The sequence below is a fragment of the Oncorhynchus tshawytscha genome, linkage group LG04, assembly GCF_018296145.1.
Source record: "Oncorhynchus tshawytscha isolate Ot180627B linkage group LG04, Otsh_v2.0, whole genome shotgun sequence".
Taxonomy (NCBI): Eukaryota; Metazoa; Chordata; class Actinopteri; order Salmoniformes; family Salmonidae; genus Oncorhynchus; species Oncorhynchus tshawytscha.
The window spans coordinates 9,243,645-9,265,630 of NC_056432.1; the positions used below are offsets into that span (position 1 = coordinate 9,243,645).

Consider the following 21,986-nt stretch of genomic DNA (forward strand, 5'->3'; position numbering starts at 1 on the left):
GGCTGCTCCAGGAACAGTGAAATGACACTAGGCTGCTCCAGGAACAGTGAAACGACACTAGGCTGCTCCAGGAACAGTGAAACGACACTAGGCTGCTCCAGGAACAGTGAAATGACACTAGGCTGCTCCAGGAACAGTGAAACGACACTAGGCTGCTCCAGGAACAGTGAAACGACACTAGGCTGCTCCAGGAACAGTGAAAGGACACTAGGCTGCTCCAGGAACAGTGAAACGGCACAAGGCAGCTCCAGGAACAGTGAAACGACACTAGGCTGCTCCAGGAACAGTGAAAGACACTAGGCTGCTCCAGGAACAGTGAAAGAACACTAGGCTGCTCCAGGAACAGTGAAACGACACTAGGCTGCTCCAGGAACAGTGAAACGACACTAGGCAGCTCCAGGAACAGTGAAACGACACTAGGCTGCTCCAGGAACAGTGAAACGACACAAGGCAGCTCCAGGAACAGTGAAACGACACTAGGCTGCTCCAGGAACAGTGAAACGACACTAGGCTGCTCCAGGAACAGTGAAATGACACTAGGCTGCTCCAGGAACAGTGAAACGACACTAGGCTGCTCCAGGAACAGTGAAACGACACTAGGCTGCTCCAGGAACAGTGAAAGGACACTAGGCTGCTCCAGGAACAGTGAAACGACACAAGGCAGCTCCAGGAACAGTGAAACGACACTAGGCTGCTCCAGGAACAGTGAAAGACACTAGGCTGCTCCAGGAACAGTGAAAGAACACTAGGCTGCTCCAGGAACAGTGAAACGACACTAGGCTGCTCCAGGAACAGTGAAACGACACTAGGCAGCTCCAGGAACAGTGAAACGACACTAGGCTGCTCCAGGAACAGTGAAACGACACAAGGCAGCTCCAGGAACAGTGAAACGACACAAGGCAGCTCCAGGAACAGTGAAACGACACTAGGCTGCTCCAGGAACAGTGAAACGACACAAGGCAGCTCCAGGAACAGTGAAACGACACTAGGCTTCTCCAGGAACAGTGAAAGACACTAGGCTGCTCCAGGAACTGTGAAAGAACACTAGGCTGCTCCAGGAACAGTGAAACGACACTAGGCTGCTCCAGGAACAGTGCAACAACACTAGGCTGCTCCAGGAACAGTGAAACGACACTAGGCAGCTCCAGGAACAGTGAAAGACACTAGGCTCCTCCAGGAACAGTGAAAGGACACTAGGCTGCTCCAGGAACAGTGAAAGACACTAGGCTGCTCCAGGAACAGTGAAAGGACACTAGGCTGCTCCAGGAACAGTGAAAGACACTAGGCTGCTCCAGGAACAGTGAAAGGACACTAGGCTCCTCCAGGAACAGTGAAACGACACTAGGCAGCTCCAGGAACAGTGAAAGACACTAGGCTCCTCCAGGAACAGTGAAACGACACTAGGCTGCTCCAGGAACAGTGAAACGACACTAGGCTGCTCCAGGAACAGTGAAACGACACTAGGCTGCTCCAGGAACAGTGAAACGACACAAGGCAGCTCCAGGAACAGTGAAACGACACTAGGCTGCTCCAGGAACAGTGAAAGACACTAGGCTGCTCCAGGAACAGTGAAAGAACACTAGGCTGCTCCAGGAACAGTGAAACGACACTAGGCTGCTCCAGGAACAGTGAAACAACACTAGGCTGCTCCAGGAACAGTGAAACGACACTAGGCAGCTCCAGGAACAGTGAAAGACACTAGGCTCCTCCAGGAACAGTGAAAGGACACTAGGCTGCTCCAGGAACAGTGAAAGACACTAGGCTGCTCCAGGAACAGTGAAAGGACACTAGGCTGCTCCAGGAACAGTGAAAGACACTAGGCTGCTCCAGGAACAGTGAAACGACACTAGGCAGCTCCAGGAACAGTGAAACGACACTAGGTTGCTCCAGGAACAGTGAAAGACACTAGGCTGCTCCAGGAACAGTGAAAGGACACTAGGCTCCTCCAGGAACAGTGAAACGACACTAGGCTGTTCCAGGAACAGTGAAAGACACTAGGCTCCTCCAGGAACAGTGAAAGGACACTAGGCTGCTCCAGGAACAGTGAAAGACACTAGGCTGCTCCAGGAACAGTGAAACGACACTAGGCTGCTCCAGGAACAGTGAAAGGACACTAGGCTGCTCCAGGAACAGTGAAACGGCACAAGGCAGCTCCAGGAACAGTGAAACGACACTAGGCTGCTCCAGGAACAGTGAAAGACACTAGGCTGCTCCAGGAACAGTGAAAGAACACTAGGCTGCTCCAGGAACAGTGAAACGACACTAGGCTGCTCCAGGAACAGTGAAACGACACTAGGCAGCTCCAGGAACAGTGAAACGACACTAGGCTGCTCCAGGAACAGTGAAAGACACTAGGCTCCTCCAGGAACAGTGAAAGGACACTAGGCTGCTCCAGGAACAGTGAAAGACACTAGGCTGCTCCAGGAACAGTGAAAGGACACTAGGCTGCTCCAGGAACAGTGAAACACACTAGGCTGCTCCAGGAACAGTGAAACGACACTAGGCAGCTCCAGGAACAGTGAAACGACACTAGGTTGCTCCAGGAACAGTGAAAGACACTAGGCTGCTCCAGGAACAGTGAAAGGACACTAGGCTCCTCCAGGAACATTGAAACGACACTAGGCAGCTCCAGGAACAGTGAAACGACACTAGGCAGCTCCAGGAACAGTGAAACGACACTAGGCTGCTCCAGGAACAGTGAAATACACTAGGCTGCTCCAGGAACAGTGAAAGGACACTAGGCTCCTCCAGGAACAGTGAAACGACACTAGGCTGCTCCAGGAACAGTGAAAGACACTAGGCTCCTCCAGGAACAGTGAAACGACACTAGGCTGCTCCAGGAACAGTGAAACGACTCTAGGCTGCTCCATGAACAGTGAAACGACACTAGGCAGCTCCAGGAACAGTGAAACGACACTAGACAGCTCCAGGAACAGTGAAACGACACTAGGCTGCTCCAGGAACAGTGAAAGACACTAGGCTGCTCCAGGAACAGTGAAAGGACACTAGGCTCCTCCAGGAACAGTGAAACGACACTAGGCTGCTCCAGGAACAGTGAAACGACACTAGGCTGATCCAGGAACATTGAAACGACACTAGGCAGCTCCAGGAACAGTGAAACGACACTAGGCAGCTCCAGGAACAGTGAAACGACACTAGGCTGCTCCAGGAACAGTGAAAGACACTAGGCTGCTCCAGGAACAGTGAAAGGACACTAGGCTCCTCCAGGAACAGTGAAACGACACTAGGCTGCTCCAGGAACAGTGAAAGACACTAGGCTCCTCCAGGAACAGTGAAACGACACTAGGCTGCTCCAGGAACAGTGAAACGACTCTAGGCTGCTCCAGGAAAAGTAAAAAGACACTAGGCTGCTCCAGGAACAGTGAAAGGACACTAGGCTGCTCCAGGAACAGTGAAACGACACTAGGCAGCTCCAGGAACAGTGAAAGGACACTAGGCTGCTCCAGGAACAGTGAAAGGACACTAGGCTGCTCCAGGAACAGTGAAACTAGGCTGCTCCAGGAACACTAGGCTGCTCCAGGAACAGTGAAAGGACACTAGGCTGCTCCAGGAACAGTGAAACGACACTAGGCAGCTCCAGGAACAGTGAAACGACACTAGGCTGCTCCAGTGAAACGCCACTAGGCAGCTCCAGGAACAGTGAAAGACACTAGGCTGCTCCAGGAACAGTGAAACGACACTAGGCTGCTCCAGGAACAGTGAAAGACACTAGGCTGCTCCAGGAACAGTGAAAGACACTAGGCTGCTCCAGGAACAGTGAAAGGACACTAGGCTGCTCCAGGAACAGTGAAAGACACTAGGCTGCTCCAGGAACAGTGAAAGGACACTAGGCTGCTCCAGGAACAGTGAAAGACACTAGGCTGCTCCAGGAACAGTGAAACGACACTAGGCAGCTCCAGGAACAGTGAAACAACACTAGGCTGCTCCAGGAACAGTGAAAGAACACTAGGCTGCTCCAGGAACTGTGAAAGAACACTAGGCTGCTCCAGGAACAGTAAAACGACACTAGGCTGCTCCAGGAACAGTGAAACAACACTAGGCTGCTCCAGGAACAGTGAAACGACACTAGGCAGCTCCAGGAACAGTGAAAGACACTAGGCTCCTCCAGGAACAGTGAAAGGACACTAGGCTGCTCCAGGAACAGTGAAAGACACTAGGCTGCTCCAGGAACAGTGAAAGGACACTAGGCTGCTCCAGGAACAGTGAAAGACACTAGGCTGCTCCAGGAACAGTGAAAGGACACTAGGCTGCTCCAGGAACAGTGAAACGACACTAGGCTGCTCCAGGAACAGTGAAACGACACAAGGCAGCTCCAGGAACAGTGAAACGACACCAGGCTGCTCCAGGAACAGCTGTGAAAGACACTAGGCTGCTCCAGGAACAGTGAAAGAACACTAGGCTGCTCCAGGAACAGTGAAACGACACTAGGCTGCTCCAGGAACAGTGCAACAACACTAGGCTGCTCCAGGAACAGTGAAACGACACTAGGCAGCTCCAGGAACAGTGAAAGACACTAGGCTCCTCCAGGAACAGTGAAAGGACACTAGGCTGCTCCAGGAACAGTGAAAGACACTAGGCTGCTCCAGGAACAGTGAAAGGACACTAGGCTGCTCCAGGAACAGTGAAAGACACTAGGCTGCTAAAGGAACAGTGAAAGACACTAGGCTGCTCCAGGAACAGTGAAACGACACTAGGCTGCTCCAGGAACAGTGAAACGACAGAAGGCAGCTCCAGGAACAGTGAAAGAACACTAGGCTGCTCCAGGAACAGTGAAACGACACTAGGCTGCTCCAGGAACAGTGCAACAACACTAGGCTGCTCCAGGAACAGTGAAACGACACTAGGCTGCTCCAGGAACAGTGAAACGACACTAGGCAGCTCCAGGAACAGTGAAAGACACTAGGCTCCTCCAGGAACAGTGAAAGAACACTAGGCTGCTCCAGGAACAGTGAAAGACACTAGGCTGCTCCAGGGGAACAGTGAAACGACACAAGGCAGCTCCAGGAACAGTGAAACGACACTAGGCTGCTCCAGGAACAGTGAAAGACACTAGGCTGCTCCAGGAACAGTGAAAGGACACTAGGCTGCTCCAGGAACAGTGAAACAACACTAGGCAGCTCCAGGAACAGTGAAACGACACTAGGCTGCTCCAGGAACAGTGAAATGACACTAGGCTGCTCCAGGAACAGTGAAACGACACTAGGCTGCTCCAGGAACAGTGAACACGACTCTAGGCTGCTCCAGGAACAGTGAAACGACACTAGGCTCCTCCAGGAACAGTGAAAGACACTAGGCTGCTCCAGGAACAGTGAAAGACACTAGGCTGCTCCAGGAACAGTGAAACGACACTAGGCAGCTCCAGGAACAGTGAAACGACACTAGGTTGCTCCAGGAACAGTGAAAGACACTAGGCTGCTCCAGGAACAGTGAAACGACACTAGGCTGCTCCAGGAACAGTGAAAGACACTAGGCTGCTCCAGGAACAGTGAAAGGACACTAGGCTCCTCCAGGAACAGTGAAACGACACTAGGTTGCTCCAGGAACAGTGAAAGACACTAGGCCTCCAGGAACAGTGAAAGGACACTAGGCTGCTCCAGGAACAGTGAAACGACACTAGGCTGCTCCAGGAACAGTGAAAGACACTAGGCTGCTCCAGGAACAGTGAAAGGACACTAGGCTGCTCCAGGAACAGTGAAACGACACTAGGCTGCTCCAGGAACAGTGAACGACACTAGGCTGCTCCAGGAACAGTGAAAGACACTAGGCTGCTCCAGGAACAGTGAAAGGACACTAAGCTGCTCCAGGAACAGTGAAAGGACACTAGGCTGCTCCAGGAACAGTGAACGACACTAGGCTCCTCCAGGAACAGTGAAAGACACTAGGCTGCTCCAGGAACAGTGAAAGGACACTAGGCTGCTCCAGGAACAGTGAAACGACACCAGGCAGCTCCAGGAACAGTGAAACGACACTAGGCTGCTCCAGTGAAACGACACTAGGCAGCTCCAGGAACAGTGAAAGACACTAGGCTGCTCCAGGAACAGTGAAACAACAATAGGCTGCTCCAGAAACAGTGAAAGGACACTAGGCTGCTCCAGGAACAGTGAAAGGACACTAGGCTGCTCCAGGAACAGTGAAACGACACTAGGCTGCTCCAGGAACAGTGAAACGACACTAGGCTGCTCCAGGAACAGTGAAACGACACTAGGCTGCTCCAGGAACAGTGAAACGACACTAGGCTGCTCCAGGAACAGTGAAACGACACAAGGCAGCTCCAGGAACAGTGAAACGACACTAGGCTGCTCCAGGAACAGTGAAAGACACTAGGCTGCTCCAGGAACAGTGAAAGGACACTAGGCTGCTCCAGGAACAGTGAAACAACACTAGGCAGCTCCAGGAACAGTGAAACGACACTAGGCTTCTCCAGGAACAGTGAAATGACACTCGGCTGCTCCAGGAACAGTGAAACGACACTAGGCTGATCCAGGAACATTGAAACGACACTAGGCAGCTCCAGGAACAGTGAAACGACACTAGGCAAGCTCCAGGAACAGTGAAACGACACTAGGCTGCTCCAGGAACAGTGAAAGACACTAGGCTGCTCCAGGAACAGTGAAAGGACACTAGGCTCCTCCAGGAACAGTGAAACGACACTAGGCTGCTCCAGGAACAGTGAAAGACACTAGGCTCCTCCAGGAACAGTGAAACGACACTAGGCTGCTCCAGGAACAGTGAAACGACTTTAGGCTGCTCCAGGAACAGTGAAAGAACACTAGGCTGCTCCAGGAACAGTGAAACGACACTAGGCTGCTCCAGGAACAGTGAAACAACACTAGGCTGCTCCAGGAACAGTGAAACGACACTAGGCTGCTCCAGGAACAGTGAAACGACACTAGGCAGCTCCAGGAACAGTGAAAGACACTAGGCTGCTCCAGGAACAGTGAAAGAACACTAGGCTGCTCCAGGAACAGTGAAAGGACACTAGGCTGCTCCAGGAACAGTGAAAGGACACTAGGCTGCTCCAGGAACAGTGAAAGACACTAGGCTGCTCCAGGAACAGTGAAACGACACTAGGCAGCTCCAGGAACAGTGAAACGACACTAGGCTGCTCCAGGAACAGTGAAAGACACTAGGCTGCTCCAGGAACAGTGAAACGACACTAGGCTGCTCCAGGAACAGTGAAACGACAGAAGGCAGCTCCAGGAACAGTGAAACGACACTAGGCTGCTCCAGGAACAGTGACACGACTCTAGGCTGCTCCAGGAACAGTGAACGACACTAGGCTCCTCCAGGAACAGTGAAAGACACTAGGCTGCTCCAGGAACAGTGAAAGACACTAGGCTGCTCCAGGAACAGTGAAACGACACTAGGCAGCTCCAGGAACAGTGAAACGACACTAGGCTGCTCCAGGAACAGTGAAAGACACTAGGCTGCTCCAGGAACAGTGAAACGACACTAGGCTGCTCCAGGAACAGTGAAAGACACTAGGCTGCTCCAGGAACAGTGAAAGGACACTAGGCTCCTCCAGGAACAGTGAAACGACACTAGGTTGCTCCAGGAACAGTGAAAGACACTAGGCTCCTCCAGGAACAGTGAAAGGACACTAGGCTGCTCCAGGAACAGTGAAAGACACTAGGCTGCTCCAGGAACAGTGAAAGACACTAGGCTGCTCCAGGAACAGTGAAAGGACACTAGGCTGCTCCAGGAACAGTGAAACGACACTAGGCTGCTCCAGGAACAGTGAACGACACTAGGCTCCTCCAGGAACAGTGAAAGACACTAGGCTGCTCCAGGAACAGTGAAAGGACACTAGGCTGCTCCAGGAACAGTGAAAGGACACTAGGCTGCTCCAGGAACAGTGAAACGACACTAGGCTCCTCCAGGAACAGTGAAAGACACTAGGCTGCTCCAGGAACAGTGAAAGGACACTAGGCTGCTCCAGGAACAGTGAAACGACACCAGGCAGCTCCAGGAACAGTGAAACGACACTAGGCTGCTCCAGTGAAACGACACTAGGCAGCTCCAGGAACAGTGAAAGACACTAGGCTGCTCCAGGAACAGTGAAACAACAATAGGCTGCTCCAGAAACAGTGAAAGGACACTAGGCTGCTCCAGGAACAGTGAAAGGACACTAGGCTGCTCCAGGAACAGTGAAACGACACTAGGCTGCTCCAGGAACAGTGAAACGACACTAGGCTGCTCCAGGAACAGTGAAACGACACTAGGCTGCTCCAGGAACAGTGAAACGACACTAGGCTGCTCCAGGAACAGTGAAACGACACAAGGCAGCTCCAGGAACAGTGAAACGACACTAGGCTGCTCCAGGAACAGTGAAAGACACTAGGCTGCTCCAGGAACAGTGAAAGGACACTAGGCTGCTCCAGGAACAGTGAAACGACACTAGGCAGCTCCAGGAACAGTGAAACGACACTAGGCTTCTCCAGGAACAGTGAAATGACACTCGGCTGCTCCAGGAACAGTGAAACGACACTAGGCTGATCCAGGAACATTGAAACGACACTAGGCAGCTCCAGGAACAGTGAAACGACACTAGGCAGCTCCAGGAACAGTGAAACGACACTAGGCTGCTCCAGGAACAGTGAAAGACACTAGGCTGCTCCAGGAACAGTGAAAGGACACTAGGCTCCTCCAGGAACAGTGAAACGACACTAGGCTGCTCCAGGAACAGTGAAAGACACTAGGCTCCTCCAGGAACAGTGAAACGACACTAGGCTGCTCCAGGAACAGTGAAACGACTCTAGGCTGCTCCAGGAACAGTGAAAGACACTAGGCTGCTCCAGGAACAGTGAAAGGACACTAGGCAGCTCCAGGAACAGTGAAACGACACTAGGCTGCTCCAGTGGAACGACACTAGGCAGCTCCAGGAACAGTGAAAGACACTAGGCTGCTCCAGGAACAGTGAAAGGACACTAGGCTGCTCCAGGAACAGTGAAAGGACACTAGGCTGCTCCAGGAACAGTGAAAGACACTAGGCTGCTCCAGGAACAGTGAAAGGACACTAGGCTGCTCCAGGAACAGTGAAAGACACTAGGCTGCTCCAGGAACAGTGAAACGACACTAGGTTTGCTCCAGGAACAGTGAAAGACACTAGGCTGCTCCAGGAACAGTGAAAGGACACTAGGCTCCTCCAGGAACAGTGAAACGACACTAGGCTGCTCCAGGAACAGTGAAAGACACTAGGCTCCTCCAGGAACAGTGAAACGACACTAGGCTGCTCCAGGAACAGTGAAACGACACTAGGCTGCTCCAGGAACAGTGAAAGGACACTAGGCTGCTCCAGGAACAGTGAACGACACTAGGCTGCTCCAGGAACAGTGAAAGACACTAGGCTGCTCCAGGAACAGTGAAAGGACACTAGGCTGCTCCAGGAACAGTGAAACGACACTAGGCAGCTCCAGGAACAGTGAAACGACACTAGGCTGCTCCAGTGAAACGACACTAGGCAGCTCCAGGAACAGTGAAAGACACTAGGCTGCTCCAGGAACAGTGAAACAACAATAGGCTGCTCCAGAAACAGTGAAAGGACACTAGGCTGCTCCACGAACAGTGAAAGGACACTAGGCTGCTCCAGGAACAGTGAAACGACACTAGGCTGCTCCAGGAACAGTGAAACGACACTAGGCTGCTCCAGGAACAGTGAAAACGACACTAGGCTGCTCCAGGAACAGTGAAACGACACTAGGCTGCTCCAGGAACAGTGAAACGACACAAGGCAGCTCCAGGAACAGTGAAACGACACTAGGCTGCTCCAGGAACAGTGAAAGACACTAGGCTGCTCCAGGAACAGTGAAAGGACACTAGGCTGCTCCAGGAACAGTGAAACGACACTAGGCAGCTCCAGGAACAGTGAAAGGACACTAGGCTCCTCCAGGAACAGTGAAACGACACTAGGCTGCTCCAGGAACAGTGAAAGACACTAGGCGCCTCCAGGAACAGTGAAACGACACTAGGCTGCTCCAGGAACAGTGAAACGACTCTAGGCTGCTCCAGGAACAGTGAAAGACACTAGGCTGCTCCAGGAACAGTGAAAGGACACTAGGCAGCTCCAGGAACAATGAAACGACACTAGGCTGCTCCAGTGAAACGACACTAGGCAGCTCCAGGAACAGTGAAAGACACTAGGCTGCTCCAGGAACAGTGAAAGGACACTAGGCAGCTCCAGGAACAATGAAACGACACTAGGCTGCTCCAGTGAAACGACACTAGGCAGCTCCAGGAACAGTGAAAGACACTAGGCTGCTCCAGGAACAGTGCAACAGCACTAGGCTGCTCCAGGAACAGTGAAACGACACTAGGCAGCTCCAGGAACAGTGAAAGGACACTAGGCTGCTCCAGGAACAGTGAAACGACACTAGGCTGCTCCAGGAACAGTGAAACAACACTAGGCTGCTCCAGGAACAGTGAAAGGACACTAGGCTGCTCCAGGAACAGTGAAACGACACTAGGCTGCTCCAGGAACAGTGAAACAACACTAGGCTGCTCCAGGAACAGTGAAAGGACACTAGGCTGCTCCAGGAACAGTGAAACGACACTAGGCTGCTCCAGGAACAGTGAAAGTGGATAGTAAAAACTCTATCCATTGGAAACTTTTTCATATTTTCATATTATTCCAAATGCTGTGGCGTTTTGGGAGCCGCACGGCTACAATTAAGCATGGATGTTTTGCGTCTAAATTGCCTAAATTAAATGACTGTATTTCTGTCAGCCAGCCATTCATTGGTGGTTAGCTATCAGAGGGTAAGGATTCAGGGTTGGAGATGGGATTTGTCCCAAATGACATCCTTTATGCCCACATAGTGTAGGTCCCATAAGTTTTTGGTCAAAAGTAGTGCATTGTAAATGAGTTTCCATTTGGGCCGTAGAAGGGTCTCCACCAGTGCAGTAGAACTATACATACTACCACAGTGGAGGCAGGATAGAATGGGTATTATCTAGGCTCAGGTCTGGGGAACAGAGAGATCAGATGGCGAGACTGACATCATTAAGAGTAAGTCCCCCATCGTCTAGCTTGCTGCTCAGTGCTGTTTGTGTTGTGTTGCTCTCTGGTCATCTGAGCCCTTACGGTGTTGATGCTGGCACACCGTCCCTTTTCAAATCTGAATCAACAATTAAACAAAGTAATAACGGATCACACAATAGCCATCGTTGGATAATTTACGTCTCTTGTATTTCCTAAATAAACCAAAAAATGTACTTTAAAAAAAAACATTTTTTACAGCATGTTCACATATACACACTTCAACAGCAGGATCATATGTAGAGGATTCTTACAACCCCCTCTGGCATCCTTCACTAAACAACAGTGAATACGCCATTTTGTTTAGTGAAGGATGCCAGAGGGGGTTGCAAGAATCACCTACATATGATCCTGCTGTTAAAGTGTATATATGTGAACATGCTGTAAAGACCATGGATCATTCTGTTGAAGCTCGGCTGTTCCCCTCAGCCTAGAAGAAGGGCTGGATGTAGCATACGTTGCACCTAACCAGCATCTGTGCCTGGGGGATTCTTTTGTTCATGTGGATGATGCGTTAAATGAAATTTATGTGGGGCAGATTATCATGCAATTTAAACTGGGTGGAGTGGCATGGCGTGTGTTTGTGTTTGTGTGTTTGTGTGTGTGTGTGTGTGTGTGTGTGCATGTGTACAGTGTGTGTGTGTTTGTGTGTGTGTTGTGGGGAGGCAGGGACAAAGCTAAGATCATTAGGGGGTAGAGAGGTGAGCATATGGGGCCTGAAATAGACACTGAGCCTGAACAAAGGAACTTAGAATGGCACCGAGTCTGAGGGTTGTGACTGCAGTGCGTACACTCTCATTGTTTCTGGAGTTATTATGACTGACTATCCCCACCTGGGCCTCAGATCCCCTTGGCCCCTCTGGTTCAGGTTCTATCCTGTCTCTATTGTAGTCCCTGTTTCAGGTTCTATCCCCTCTCTATTGTAGTCCCTGTTTCAGGTTCTACCCTGTCTCTATTGTAGTCCCTGTTTCAGGTTCTATCCTGTCTCTATTGTAGTCCCTGTTTCAGGTTCTATCCTGTCTCTATTTTAGTCCCTGTTTCAGGTTATATCCTCTCTCTACTGTAGTCCCTGTTTCAGGTTCTATCCTGTCTCTATTGTAGTCCCTGTTTCAGGTTATATCCTGTCTCTATTGTAGTCCCTGTTTCAGGTTCTATCCTGTCTCTATTTTAGTCCCTGTTTCAGGTTATATCCTGTCTCTATTGTAGTCCCTGTTTCAGGTTCTATCTTGTCTCTATTTTAGTCCCTGTTTCAGGTTATATCCTGTCTCTATTTTAGTCCCTGTTTCAGGTTATATCCTGTCTCTATTGTAGACTTCGTATTATATTGACACAAGTCCTGCTGAGACTGAGGCTGTCCTAACAGTGTTTGTAACATGAACACTGTGTTTGTTAGTCATTTATACTGCATACAACATAGCACATTTTTGTTCAAATCAGTGTAATCGACCTCTATGTTATATTTTCAGAAAGCAGCACTGGGACTGAACTGAAATGCAACCCTGCCTTGAGTGGCCGCGCAGCAACTTCCATGTTACACAATTATTTGTTACCATGTCCATGGTTCCCATAATGGAGCGGTGTTTCTCATGGCCCTTCCACATGGCTCTTTATAAGCTATTAGCTGTAGTAGTAATCAGGGTCCCTTCCTCTTCCTCTGCATGCAGGCTTCCCTGTGACCTCTGGGGACCTTTGGTGACCTGTGACCTCAGAGCACAGGGCTGCAGCTTCCCTCCCCGGGCTGCTTCTGTTACACCTGGCAGGCCTCCGGACAAACACACCTGTCTGTCTGCCTGTCCGTCTGTCTCTCTGTCTTTCGGTCTATTTGTCCGTCCTTCTGAGAGACTAACCGAGACCGTCCCCTCTGTGTGTTTCGCCTCATTCTCTTTGCATCCGTCAACGGCTTTATTCGGTGGAAGTTGTCATAACAGAGCAATAGGTCATGCATTAATGCCTCAGCCTGTCACATAAGGTCATGCAAGGTCATGTAAGGTCACATAAGGTCATACATTAATGCCTCAACTTGTCACATAAGGTCATGTAAGGTCATGTAAGGTCATGCATCAATGCCTCAGCCTGTCACATAAGGTCATGTAAGGTCATGTAAGGTCACATAAGGTCATGCATTATTTTCTCTCTCTGCTTTAAAATTAAAAACCCCTTTGATTAGGGCACAATTACAGTATAAGTGTAAACACCATTATGAAAAATAACAATAACCATCATAACCGTTTAAATGATCTTTTTACTGTTTTCGGCTAATTCAGCCACACCCGTTGCTGACAGGTGTATAAAATCGAGCACACAGCCATGCAATCTCCATAGACAAACATTGTCAGTAGAATGGGCCGTACTGAAGAGCTCAGTGACTTTCAACGTAGCATCGTCGTAGTGTGCCACCTTTCCAACAAGTCAGTTTGTCAAATGTCTGCCCTGCTAGAGCTGCCCCGGTCAGCTGTAAAGTGCTGTTATTGTGAAGTGGGAACGTTTAGGTGCGACAACGGCTCAGCTGAAAGTGGTACTCCACACAAGTCCTTTTCTGAGATAACATAGACTCTGTGTGCAAAGCTGTCATCAAGGCATCTAAAATAAGAATCAAGAATCTAAAATAAAACAAACATTTTGATTTGTTTAACACTTTTCTGGTTACAACATGATTCCATATGTGTTATTTCATAGTTTTGAAGTCGTCACTATTATTCTACAGTGTAGAAAATAGTACAAATAAAGAAAAAACCCTTGAATGAGTAGGTGTGTCCAAACCTTTGACTGGTGCTGTGTATATTTTGTTTTCTATTTGAACAGTTATTGCGGAGACCGAGGTCATTTGGCTGGCCAATTACCATCATCTAAAATTCAATGAACGTCACAGCCCTACTTTTGAATGAAGGCCCATCAAAGACAGCTATTAGTGGCTGGGTGAACACACTGAGAGCTATGAGCTGGCTGTGGAACACCGACTGAGTGCAACTATATCAGTCTCCTGCTAAAATACAAGTCAATATTGGCCTGGAATAGAACTGAATGGAGAGGAGAGGGCTTTTCCCCTCCCCTTTACCTCCTCTCCTTTACCCCCTCCCTTCCCCTTTACTCCCTCCCTTTTACCCCCTCCCCTTTACCCCCTCCCCTCCCCTTTACTCCCTCTATTTTACCCCTTCCCCTCCCCTTTACTCCCTCTACTTTACCCCTTCCCCTCCCCTTTACTCCCTCTACTTTACCCCTTCCCCTCCCCTTTACTCCCTCTACTTTACCCCCTCCCCTCCCCTTTACTCCCTCTACTTTACCCCCTCCCCTCCCCTTTATTCCCTCTACTTTACCCCCTCCCTTCCCCTTTACTCCCTCCCTTTTACCCCCTCCCCTTTACCCCCTCCCCTCCCCTTTACTCCCTCTACTTTACCCCTTCCCCTCCCCTTTACTCCCTCTACTTTACCCCTTCCCCTCCCCTTTACTCCCTCTACTTTACCCCTTCCCCTCCCCTTTACTCCCTCTACTTTACCCCCTCCCCTCCCCTTTACTCCCTCTACTTTACCCCCTCCCCTCCCCTTTACTCCCTCTACTTTACCCCCTCCCTCCCCTTTACTCCCTCTACTTTACCCCCTCCCCTCCCTTTACTCCCTCTACTTTACCCCCTCCCTCCCCTTTACTCCCTCTACTTTACCCCCTCCCCTCCCCTTTACTCCCTCTACTTTACCCCTCCCCTTTACCACCTCCCCTCCCCTTTACTCTCTCCCATTTACCCCTCCCCTCCCCTTTAACCCTTCCCCTCCACTTTTCCCATCTCCCCTCCCCTTTACCCCCTCCCCTCCCCTTTACCCCCCCCCCCCCACTTTACTCCCTCCCCTTTACCCCTCCTCTCTACCCCCTCCCCTCCTTCACTAGTCCAGTATAAAGGGCCATTACACTGCTGTGTGGCTCAGTGTTTTGCCGATAAGGGATTTGTCGAGGCGAACTGGTCTGTGTGCTGCGTTGTCCACCTACCTGCATAGCAGTTACATCTCTGATACGACTGCCTACCTACACTAGAGGTAGGGTTTGACATATTCTAAAACACTTGGGCATGTTTCTCAGACACATATTATGCCAAGTCCTGGATTATAAAGCGACTCTCCATTGAGAATGCTTTTTACTTCATGACTAGGCTTAATCTGCGTCTGGGAAACAAGCAATTAGAGTAGAATTTTTGTTTAAACATCTTCTAGTCGTGTCCTTCAGTTGTCCTTCAATTGCTTCTTAAAATAGTTTTCCACACAGTGATACAGCGTATTATTTTGGGAACTCTGTGGGCTGGGATTTGAAGGCTCTTGTTTGACAATGTTATGAGTTTTATTTTAAGAAACATATTTCGCTCCCTTGTTTTATTTATGTACTAAGGAGTACAGCGTATTCTCTCTGCATTTAATATTTAATCATATTTGAACATAGCATCTGAACTCAGATGTCTATCTTCGATTTATGTACGTATTAAGTAAATGTTCTCCTATATTGTTTTTGAGATATGGTAAGATATGGTATTCAGGTTGATTTCAATCATAACAGACTTTTATGGATTGTCCGTCTTGCTTCCAAATTGTATAATAAACACAATCTATTTCCCTTATCACATTCCAGATCTTGAAAGCCAGAGTTACGGGGTTAACATACCAGTGGAAATCCATCCTTACCAGTGTTCTAGAACCATGAGCAGTAACTACAGTGTGTCCCTGCTTGGCCCGGCCCCATGGGGCTTCAGACTGCAGGGTGGAAAAGACTTCAACATGCCACTCACCATCTCCAGGGTAAGTACATGAACGCACGCATGTACGCACGCACGCACACACACACACTCACGCACACATACACACACACACACACACACACACACACACACACACACACACACACACACACTCACGCACACACACGCACACACACACACACACACACACACGCACACGCACACACACACACACACACACACACACACACACACACACACACACCTCCATCTCCTCTTGCTTGACACCCTCTCAATATTCCCTGAAATGTCCTCTGGTTGGAGCAAGCATTGGTCCCTACTTTTTAATCTTAACCCCCTCCCCCTCAATCCCTTTCTACCAGCCCACTACACAAACCTCCTCTCAGCTCTAGATTGGCTACCATCCCTAAGAAGCCATCTGGCTGTTGACGGATGTAAAAGATGATGTGCTTGCCTTAGCTCTCCCGGTGAAACTGGCATACTGTCCAAACAGGCAACGCACTGAGGGCAGTAGTAGCCGATTTTGGTAGGTTCTCTGGCTATGCAAGGTTTGGGTGCATTGGCAAAATGAATGCCCAGCTAACAAATGTCGGTTCCCAGAACGTTCCTGGAACTATTTTTTTTGGTGTGGGAACGTTCTGTGCTAGCTAGGTACAGTGCTAGTAATGTAATGATACAACAAGACCTGCTTATAGGGGCAATATGCAATTGGTAGATCCATTTTTTAAACTTTTAAATAAATTATATACCTATTAAATAAAATAACTCATTGTTATTTCAACTGTCATTCCCCATTAGCAACCAAAATGTCTGGGCCAGTCTTTCTCCTAGACCAGTGGTTCTCAATCCTGGTCCTGGGGACCCAAAGGGGGGCACATTCTGTTTTTTTCCCCTTAAGGCTACAAACCTGATTCAAATCATCAAAGCCTTTTGATGAGTTAATCATTTGAATCAGGTGTGCAGTTGTAGGGCAAAAACTAAAATGTGCACCCCTTTGGATCCCCAGGACCAGGATTGAGAACCAGTGTCCTAGACTATTGGTCAGATGAGTTGCAACCCCCCACAAAGGTAAATCCAAACCAAATCTGGCACCACACTTATCCATTGAAAACAACTGAAGCCATACACTGTTTATGCGCCCGACCTACTGTATACAATGGTACACATGTATGGGCCACGGGAGGTTGGTGGCACCTTAATTGGGGAGGACGGGCTAGTGGTAAAATTGAACCAGAATTGAACTAGGCAAGTCAGTTAAGAACACATTTTTATTTCCTATGACGGCCTACCCTGGCCAAACCCTGACGACGCTGTGCCAATTGTGCACCACCCTATGGGACTCCCAATCACCAGCCGGATGTGATATTTCCTGGATTCGAACCAGAGACTGTAGTGACACTGTTTGCAGCACTCGGGAGCCCAATGGCTGGAGCGGATAGAGTTGAATTGTATCAAACACATGATCCCATTCCATTTGCTCCGTTCCAGCCATTATTATGAGCCGTCCTCCCCTCAGCAGCCTCCACTGGACTCTGGGCAATATGTTGTCTAATGCTATGTTGGTAATGCACGCCTCCCACGGTATAGAAATGAGTGGCAGAGAGAAGAGGGTCAGGGTGAATAAGAACTGGTGAGAGCTGGAGAGCCCTGCTGTAATGCCAGTCTATGACCTAACACTCTAATTGAACTCAGTTTCCTTCTGTTACATCTCTTGTGAGACATTACTCATACTCCATAAACGCTATTGTTTTCATTTGGTACAAACCACACGAGAGACCGAGCCATTCAATTCCATTTAAAGACTGTGGATGGAGCCTCTGACCACTGAAGAGCGGCAAGGACCTATCAAATTTTCACGAAGAGAGGCCAAAGGACAATGGGCTCCTCCCAAATGTTACCCTATTCCCTTATTTAGTGCACTACTAGAGTTTGACTAGAGCCCTATCCCTATGGACCCTGGACATACATGTAGGGAATAGGGTGCCAGTAACAGATATGGACACTTCCCAATATAACTACAGTGGTTCTCTGAAAAAGCCATGGGCGTAGGTTATTAGAAGCCCCAGTGGGGATGGCGGACCATTGACGAGGACAGCCATTGTTTTGAGATCTCCATACGTCAATGATTCTTGTTTTGCCGTGCCTTAACGAAATAACAATTGTCTTGTTTTCTGACCTCATTGTCTATGACTTAACAACCTCCCCCTCTCTCTGAAGTGTCCACAGTTTCACAATAGTATTTTAGTAACACTTAAAATGCTTAATAACTTGTAACAGGCATGCACAGCACCTTCAGAATGTATTCATACCCCTTGACTAATAGCACATATTGTTGTGTTACAGCCTGAATTCAAAATGGATTAACTAGATTTTTTTCTTCTTATCCATCTACACACAATACCCAATAATGACATCACAATACCCCATAATGACATCACAATACCCCATAATGACATCACAATACCCCATAATGACAAAGTGAAAATTAATAAAAAATTGAGAAATGAAATACAGAATACTGAGGCTGTATAATGTTTTATTAATAGGCTCATAATATGTAATGTCTCTATATATAGCATATTTTAGGCTGACTTAAATATGTTAATTCCCCCAGATTATTTTGAGATGAAAACGAATAAGGCCGTAGTAGGATAACATATATTAAGTAGAGTAGAACACCTTTGAGGACTCGAACTCTGCTCTTCACAGGGAATGATGTAGCACAGCTGGCGGAGAGAAGCTTGGCTAGACCTGCTGTGTTAGATTTGTAAATGTCCCTCCAAATACTGCGATGGCCACAGTCTCAACTGTGAACCCTGTGGGGAGCATCATTCATTCGTCACTCTGCCAGATCAACAGCTCAAAAAAACAAAAAAAGGCCTAGATTGATGGTGTTGCTTTTGGGGTGTCAATACAATGTTACAGTTCTGATGTGAAAGAAAGCCACAGGAAGAGAACTGAAGTGGACATTTTGGCTACTGGAGATTTTTTAGAGACTCTTGTTTACTGTTCAGTCTTTCTCAACTGTGTGCCAGCTAAGAGAACAGGCTTTCTTCAGGGTTACACCAACCCCTCTCTGTCCAGTGTTAGAGGGGGGGTTGTCTCTAGACACTGATCTGGGGTCAGATCTTAATTTCCCACGCTAGTGGTTTGGGTTAGTATTAGGGGAGGGGAAGCTGATCCTAGATCTGTATTTAAGGGAATTTGGATTGACATGCCCTACTCTCTTTAGTATTTATATTAATCCGACATGTTTGAGGCCAAAACAACAGCTTATCACTTAGACACACAAATCAGTATTTAACAGAGGGTCCTGCCTGTTGTGTTTTACTCTCGTATTAACGTTAATATTGAGCCTGTTTGTGACATTGGGAACCTTTGTATGGTCGGTCTCAATGTGTCTGTATGCACATAAGATGACAAATGAGAACGTAAAGAGACTAATTCTGTTTAGACGAGGTGCTTAACCCTTAACCCCCACACATTGACTCTGTACCGGTACCCCCTGTATAATAGCCTCGTTATTGTTATTTTATTGTGTTACTTTTTATATATTTTTTAACTTTAGTTTATTTGTTAAATATTTTCTTAACTCTTTCTTGAGCAACATTGTTGGTTAAGGGCTTGTAAGTAAGCATTTCATGGTAAGGTCTACACTTGTATTCGGAGCATGTGACAAATAAAGTTTAAATGTATTTTATAGTGCACTACTTTTGACCAGAGGCCTATGGGCCCTAGTCAAAAGTAGGTCCACTATATAGTGAATAGGGTGCTGATACAGACAATAACTTTTACTGATGGAGGCAGGATGATGACAAGCAGCAAATCCCAAACTGCAAAAATCACTAAAGCTAGAGACTCTTACCTTCCTCACTAGCTTTAAGCACCAGCTGTCAGAGCAGCTCACAGATCACTGCACCTGTACATAGCTCATCTGTAATTAGCCCATCCAATCTACCTCATCCCTAAACTGTATTTATTCATTTATCTTGCTCCTTTGCACCCCAGTATCTCTACTTGTACATTCATTTTCTGCACATTCCACCATTCCAGTGTTTAATTGCTATATTGTAATTACTTTGCCACCATGGCCTATTTATTTCCTTAACTCTCTTATCCTACCTCATTTGCACACACTGTATATAGACTTTTGTACTGTATTATTGACTGTATGTTTGTTTATGTGTAACTCAGTGTTGTTATATGTGTCGAACTGCCTTGCTTTATCTTGTCCATGTCACAGTTGCAAATGAGAACTTGTTCTCAACTAACCTACCTGGTTAAATAAAGGTGAAATAAAAAATAAATACAAAAATCCCCTGTTTTAGCCATCTCACATGGTGATACAGGAACCATGCAGAGGAGCTAATCTACTCAGGCAACAGTACTCAAGATGTCATAGAAATCCCTCGTCACTCTCAGCAGGTATCAAGTTATAGATGATGTATTTTTTTATCCTGCTGTTTCTGGGGAGGCTCGGAGTGACAGTCTTACAGTCATGTGCCTCTGTGCAGCCCCAAAGGCTCTGCTTGTCTTTGTCTTTCACACTCAGACAATGTTGTCTTTCGGTTTCTCCGTCACTCTGTGAACATTGGGTTGTTATGACTATTTTAGGTTGGCGTCATTTAGTTTTACAATGTTGTACCACGGGCTTGTGAATAAATGGTTGCCTTGTTTTCTTTAGGTCTCTGACACCATTGTGCTGCTACTGCAAAGCCTTCATTCATTATGTCTGCATGTCTGTTAGCAAAGCCTTCATTCACTGTGTCTGTATGTCTGTTAGCAAAGCCTTCATTCACTGTGTCTGTATGTCTGTTAGCAAAGCCTTCATTCTCTGTGTCTATATGTCTGTTAGCAAAGCCTTCATTCACTGTGTCTGCATGTCTGTTAGCAAAGCCTTCATTCACTGTGTCTATATGTCTGTTAGCAAAGCCTTCATTCACTGTGTCTATATGTCTGTTAGCAAAGCCTTCATTCACTGTGTCTGTATGTCTGTTAGCAAAGCCTTCATTCACTGTGTCTATATGTCTGTTAGCAAAGCCTTCATTCACTGTGTCTGTATGTCTGTTAACAAAGCCTTCATTCTCTGTGTCTGCATGTCTGTTAGCAAAGCCTTCATTCACTGTGTCTGTATGTCTGTTAGCAAAGCCTTCATTCTCTGTGTCTATATGTCTGTTAGCAAAGCCTTCATTCACTGTGTCTATATGTCTGTTAGCAAAGCCTTCATTCATTATGTCTGTATGTCTGTTAGCAAAGCCTTCATTCACTGTGTCTGTATGTCTGTTAACAAAGCCTTCATTCACTGTGTCTGCATGTCTGTTAGCAAAGCCTTCATTCACTGTGTCTGTATGTCTGTTAGCAAAGCCTTCATTCACTGTGTCTATATGTCTGTTAGCAAAGCCTTCATTCACTGTGTCTGCATGTCTGTTAGCAAAGCCTTCATTCACTGTGTCTGTATGTCTGTTAGCAAAGCCTTCATTCACTGTGTCTGCATGTCTGTTAGCAAAGCCTTCATTCACTGTGTCTGTATGTCTGTTAGCAAAGCCTTCATTCACTGTGTCTGCATGTCTGTTAGCAAAGCCTTCATTCACTGTGTCTATATGTCTGTTAGCAAAGCCTTCATTCACTGTGTCTGTATGTCTGTTAGCAAAGCCTTCATTCACTGTGTCTGTATGTCTGTTAGCAAAGCCTTCATTCACTGTGTCTATATGTCTGTTAGCAAAGCCTTCATTCACTGTGTCTGTATGTCTGTTAGCAAAGCCTTCATTCACTGTGTCTATATGTCTGTTAGCAAAGCCTTCATTCACTGTGTCTATATGTCTGTTAGCAAAGCCTTCATTCTCTGTGTCTGCATGTCTGTTAGCAAAGCCTTCATTCACTGTGTCTATATGTCTGTTAGCAAAGCCTTCATTCACTGTGTCTGTATGTCTGTTAGCAAAGCCTTCATTCTCTGTGTCTGTATGTCTGTTAGCAAAGCCTTCATTCTCTGTGTCTGTATGTCTGTTAGCAAAGCCTTCATTCTCTGTGTCTGCATGTCTGTTAGCAAAGCCTTCATTCACTGTGTCTGTATGTCTGTTAGCAAAGCCTTCATTCACTGTGTCTGCATGTCTGTTAGCAAAGCCTTCATTCTCTGTGTCTGTATGTCTGTTAGCAAAGCCTTCATTCTCTGTGTCTGTATGTCTGTTAGCAAAGCCTTCA

At 47.8% G+C, this 21,986-nt stretch overlaps 1 protein-coding gene across 10 annotated transcripts in view; it reads left to right on the forward strand.

Annotated features, from left to right (window-relative positions):
• LOC112246636 (PDZ and LIM domain protein 5) overlaps window positions 1–21,986 on the forward strand; it is a 137,795-nt gene that overhangs the window by 7,289 nt on the left and 108,520 nt on the right. For 9 of the 10 annotated variants that reach the window (XM_042320287.1, XM_042320291.1, XM_042320292.1 and 6 more), the window contains exons 1-2: window positions 14,925–15,078; window positions 15,662–15,828. In XM_042320287.1, coding sequence (XP_042176221.1) covers window positions 15,730–15,828 — 99 coding nt within the window. In that variant the 5' untranslated portion in view covers window positions 14,925–15,078; window positions 15,662–15,729. Of the gene's footprint in view, window positions 1–14,924; window positions 15,079–15,661; window positions 15,829–21,986 lie in introns of those variants that run through there. The other variant, XM_042320288.1, reaches the window with a different exon arrangement.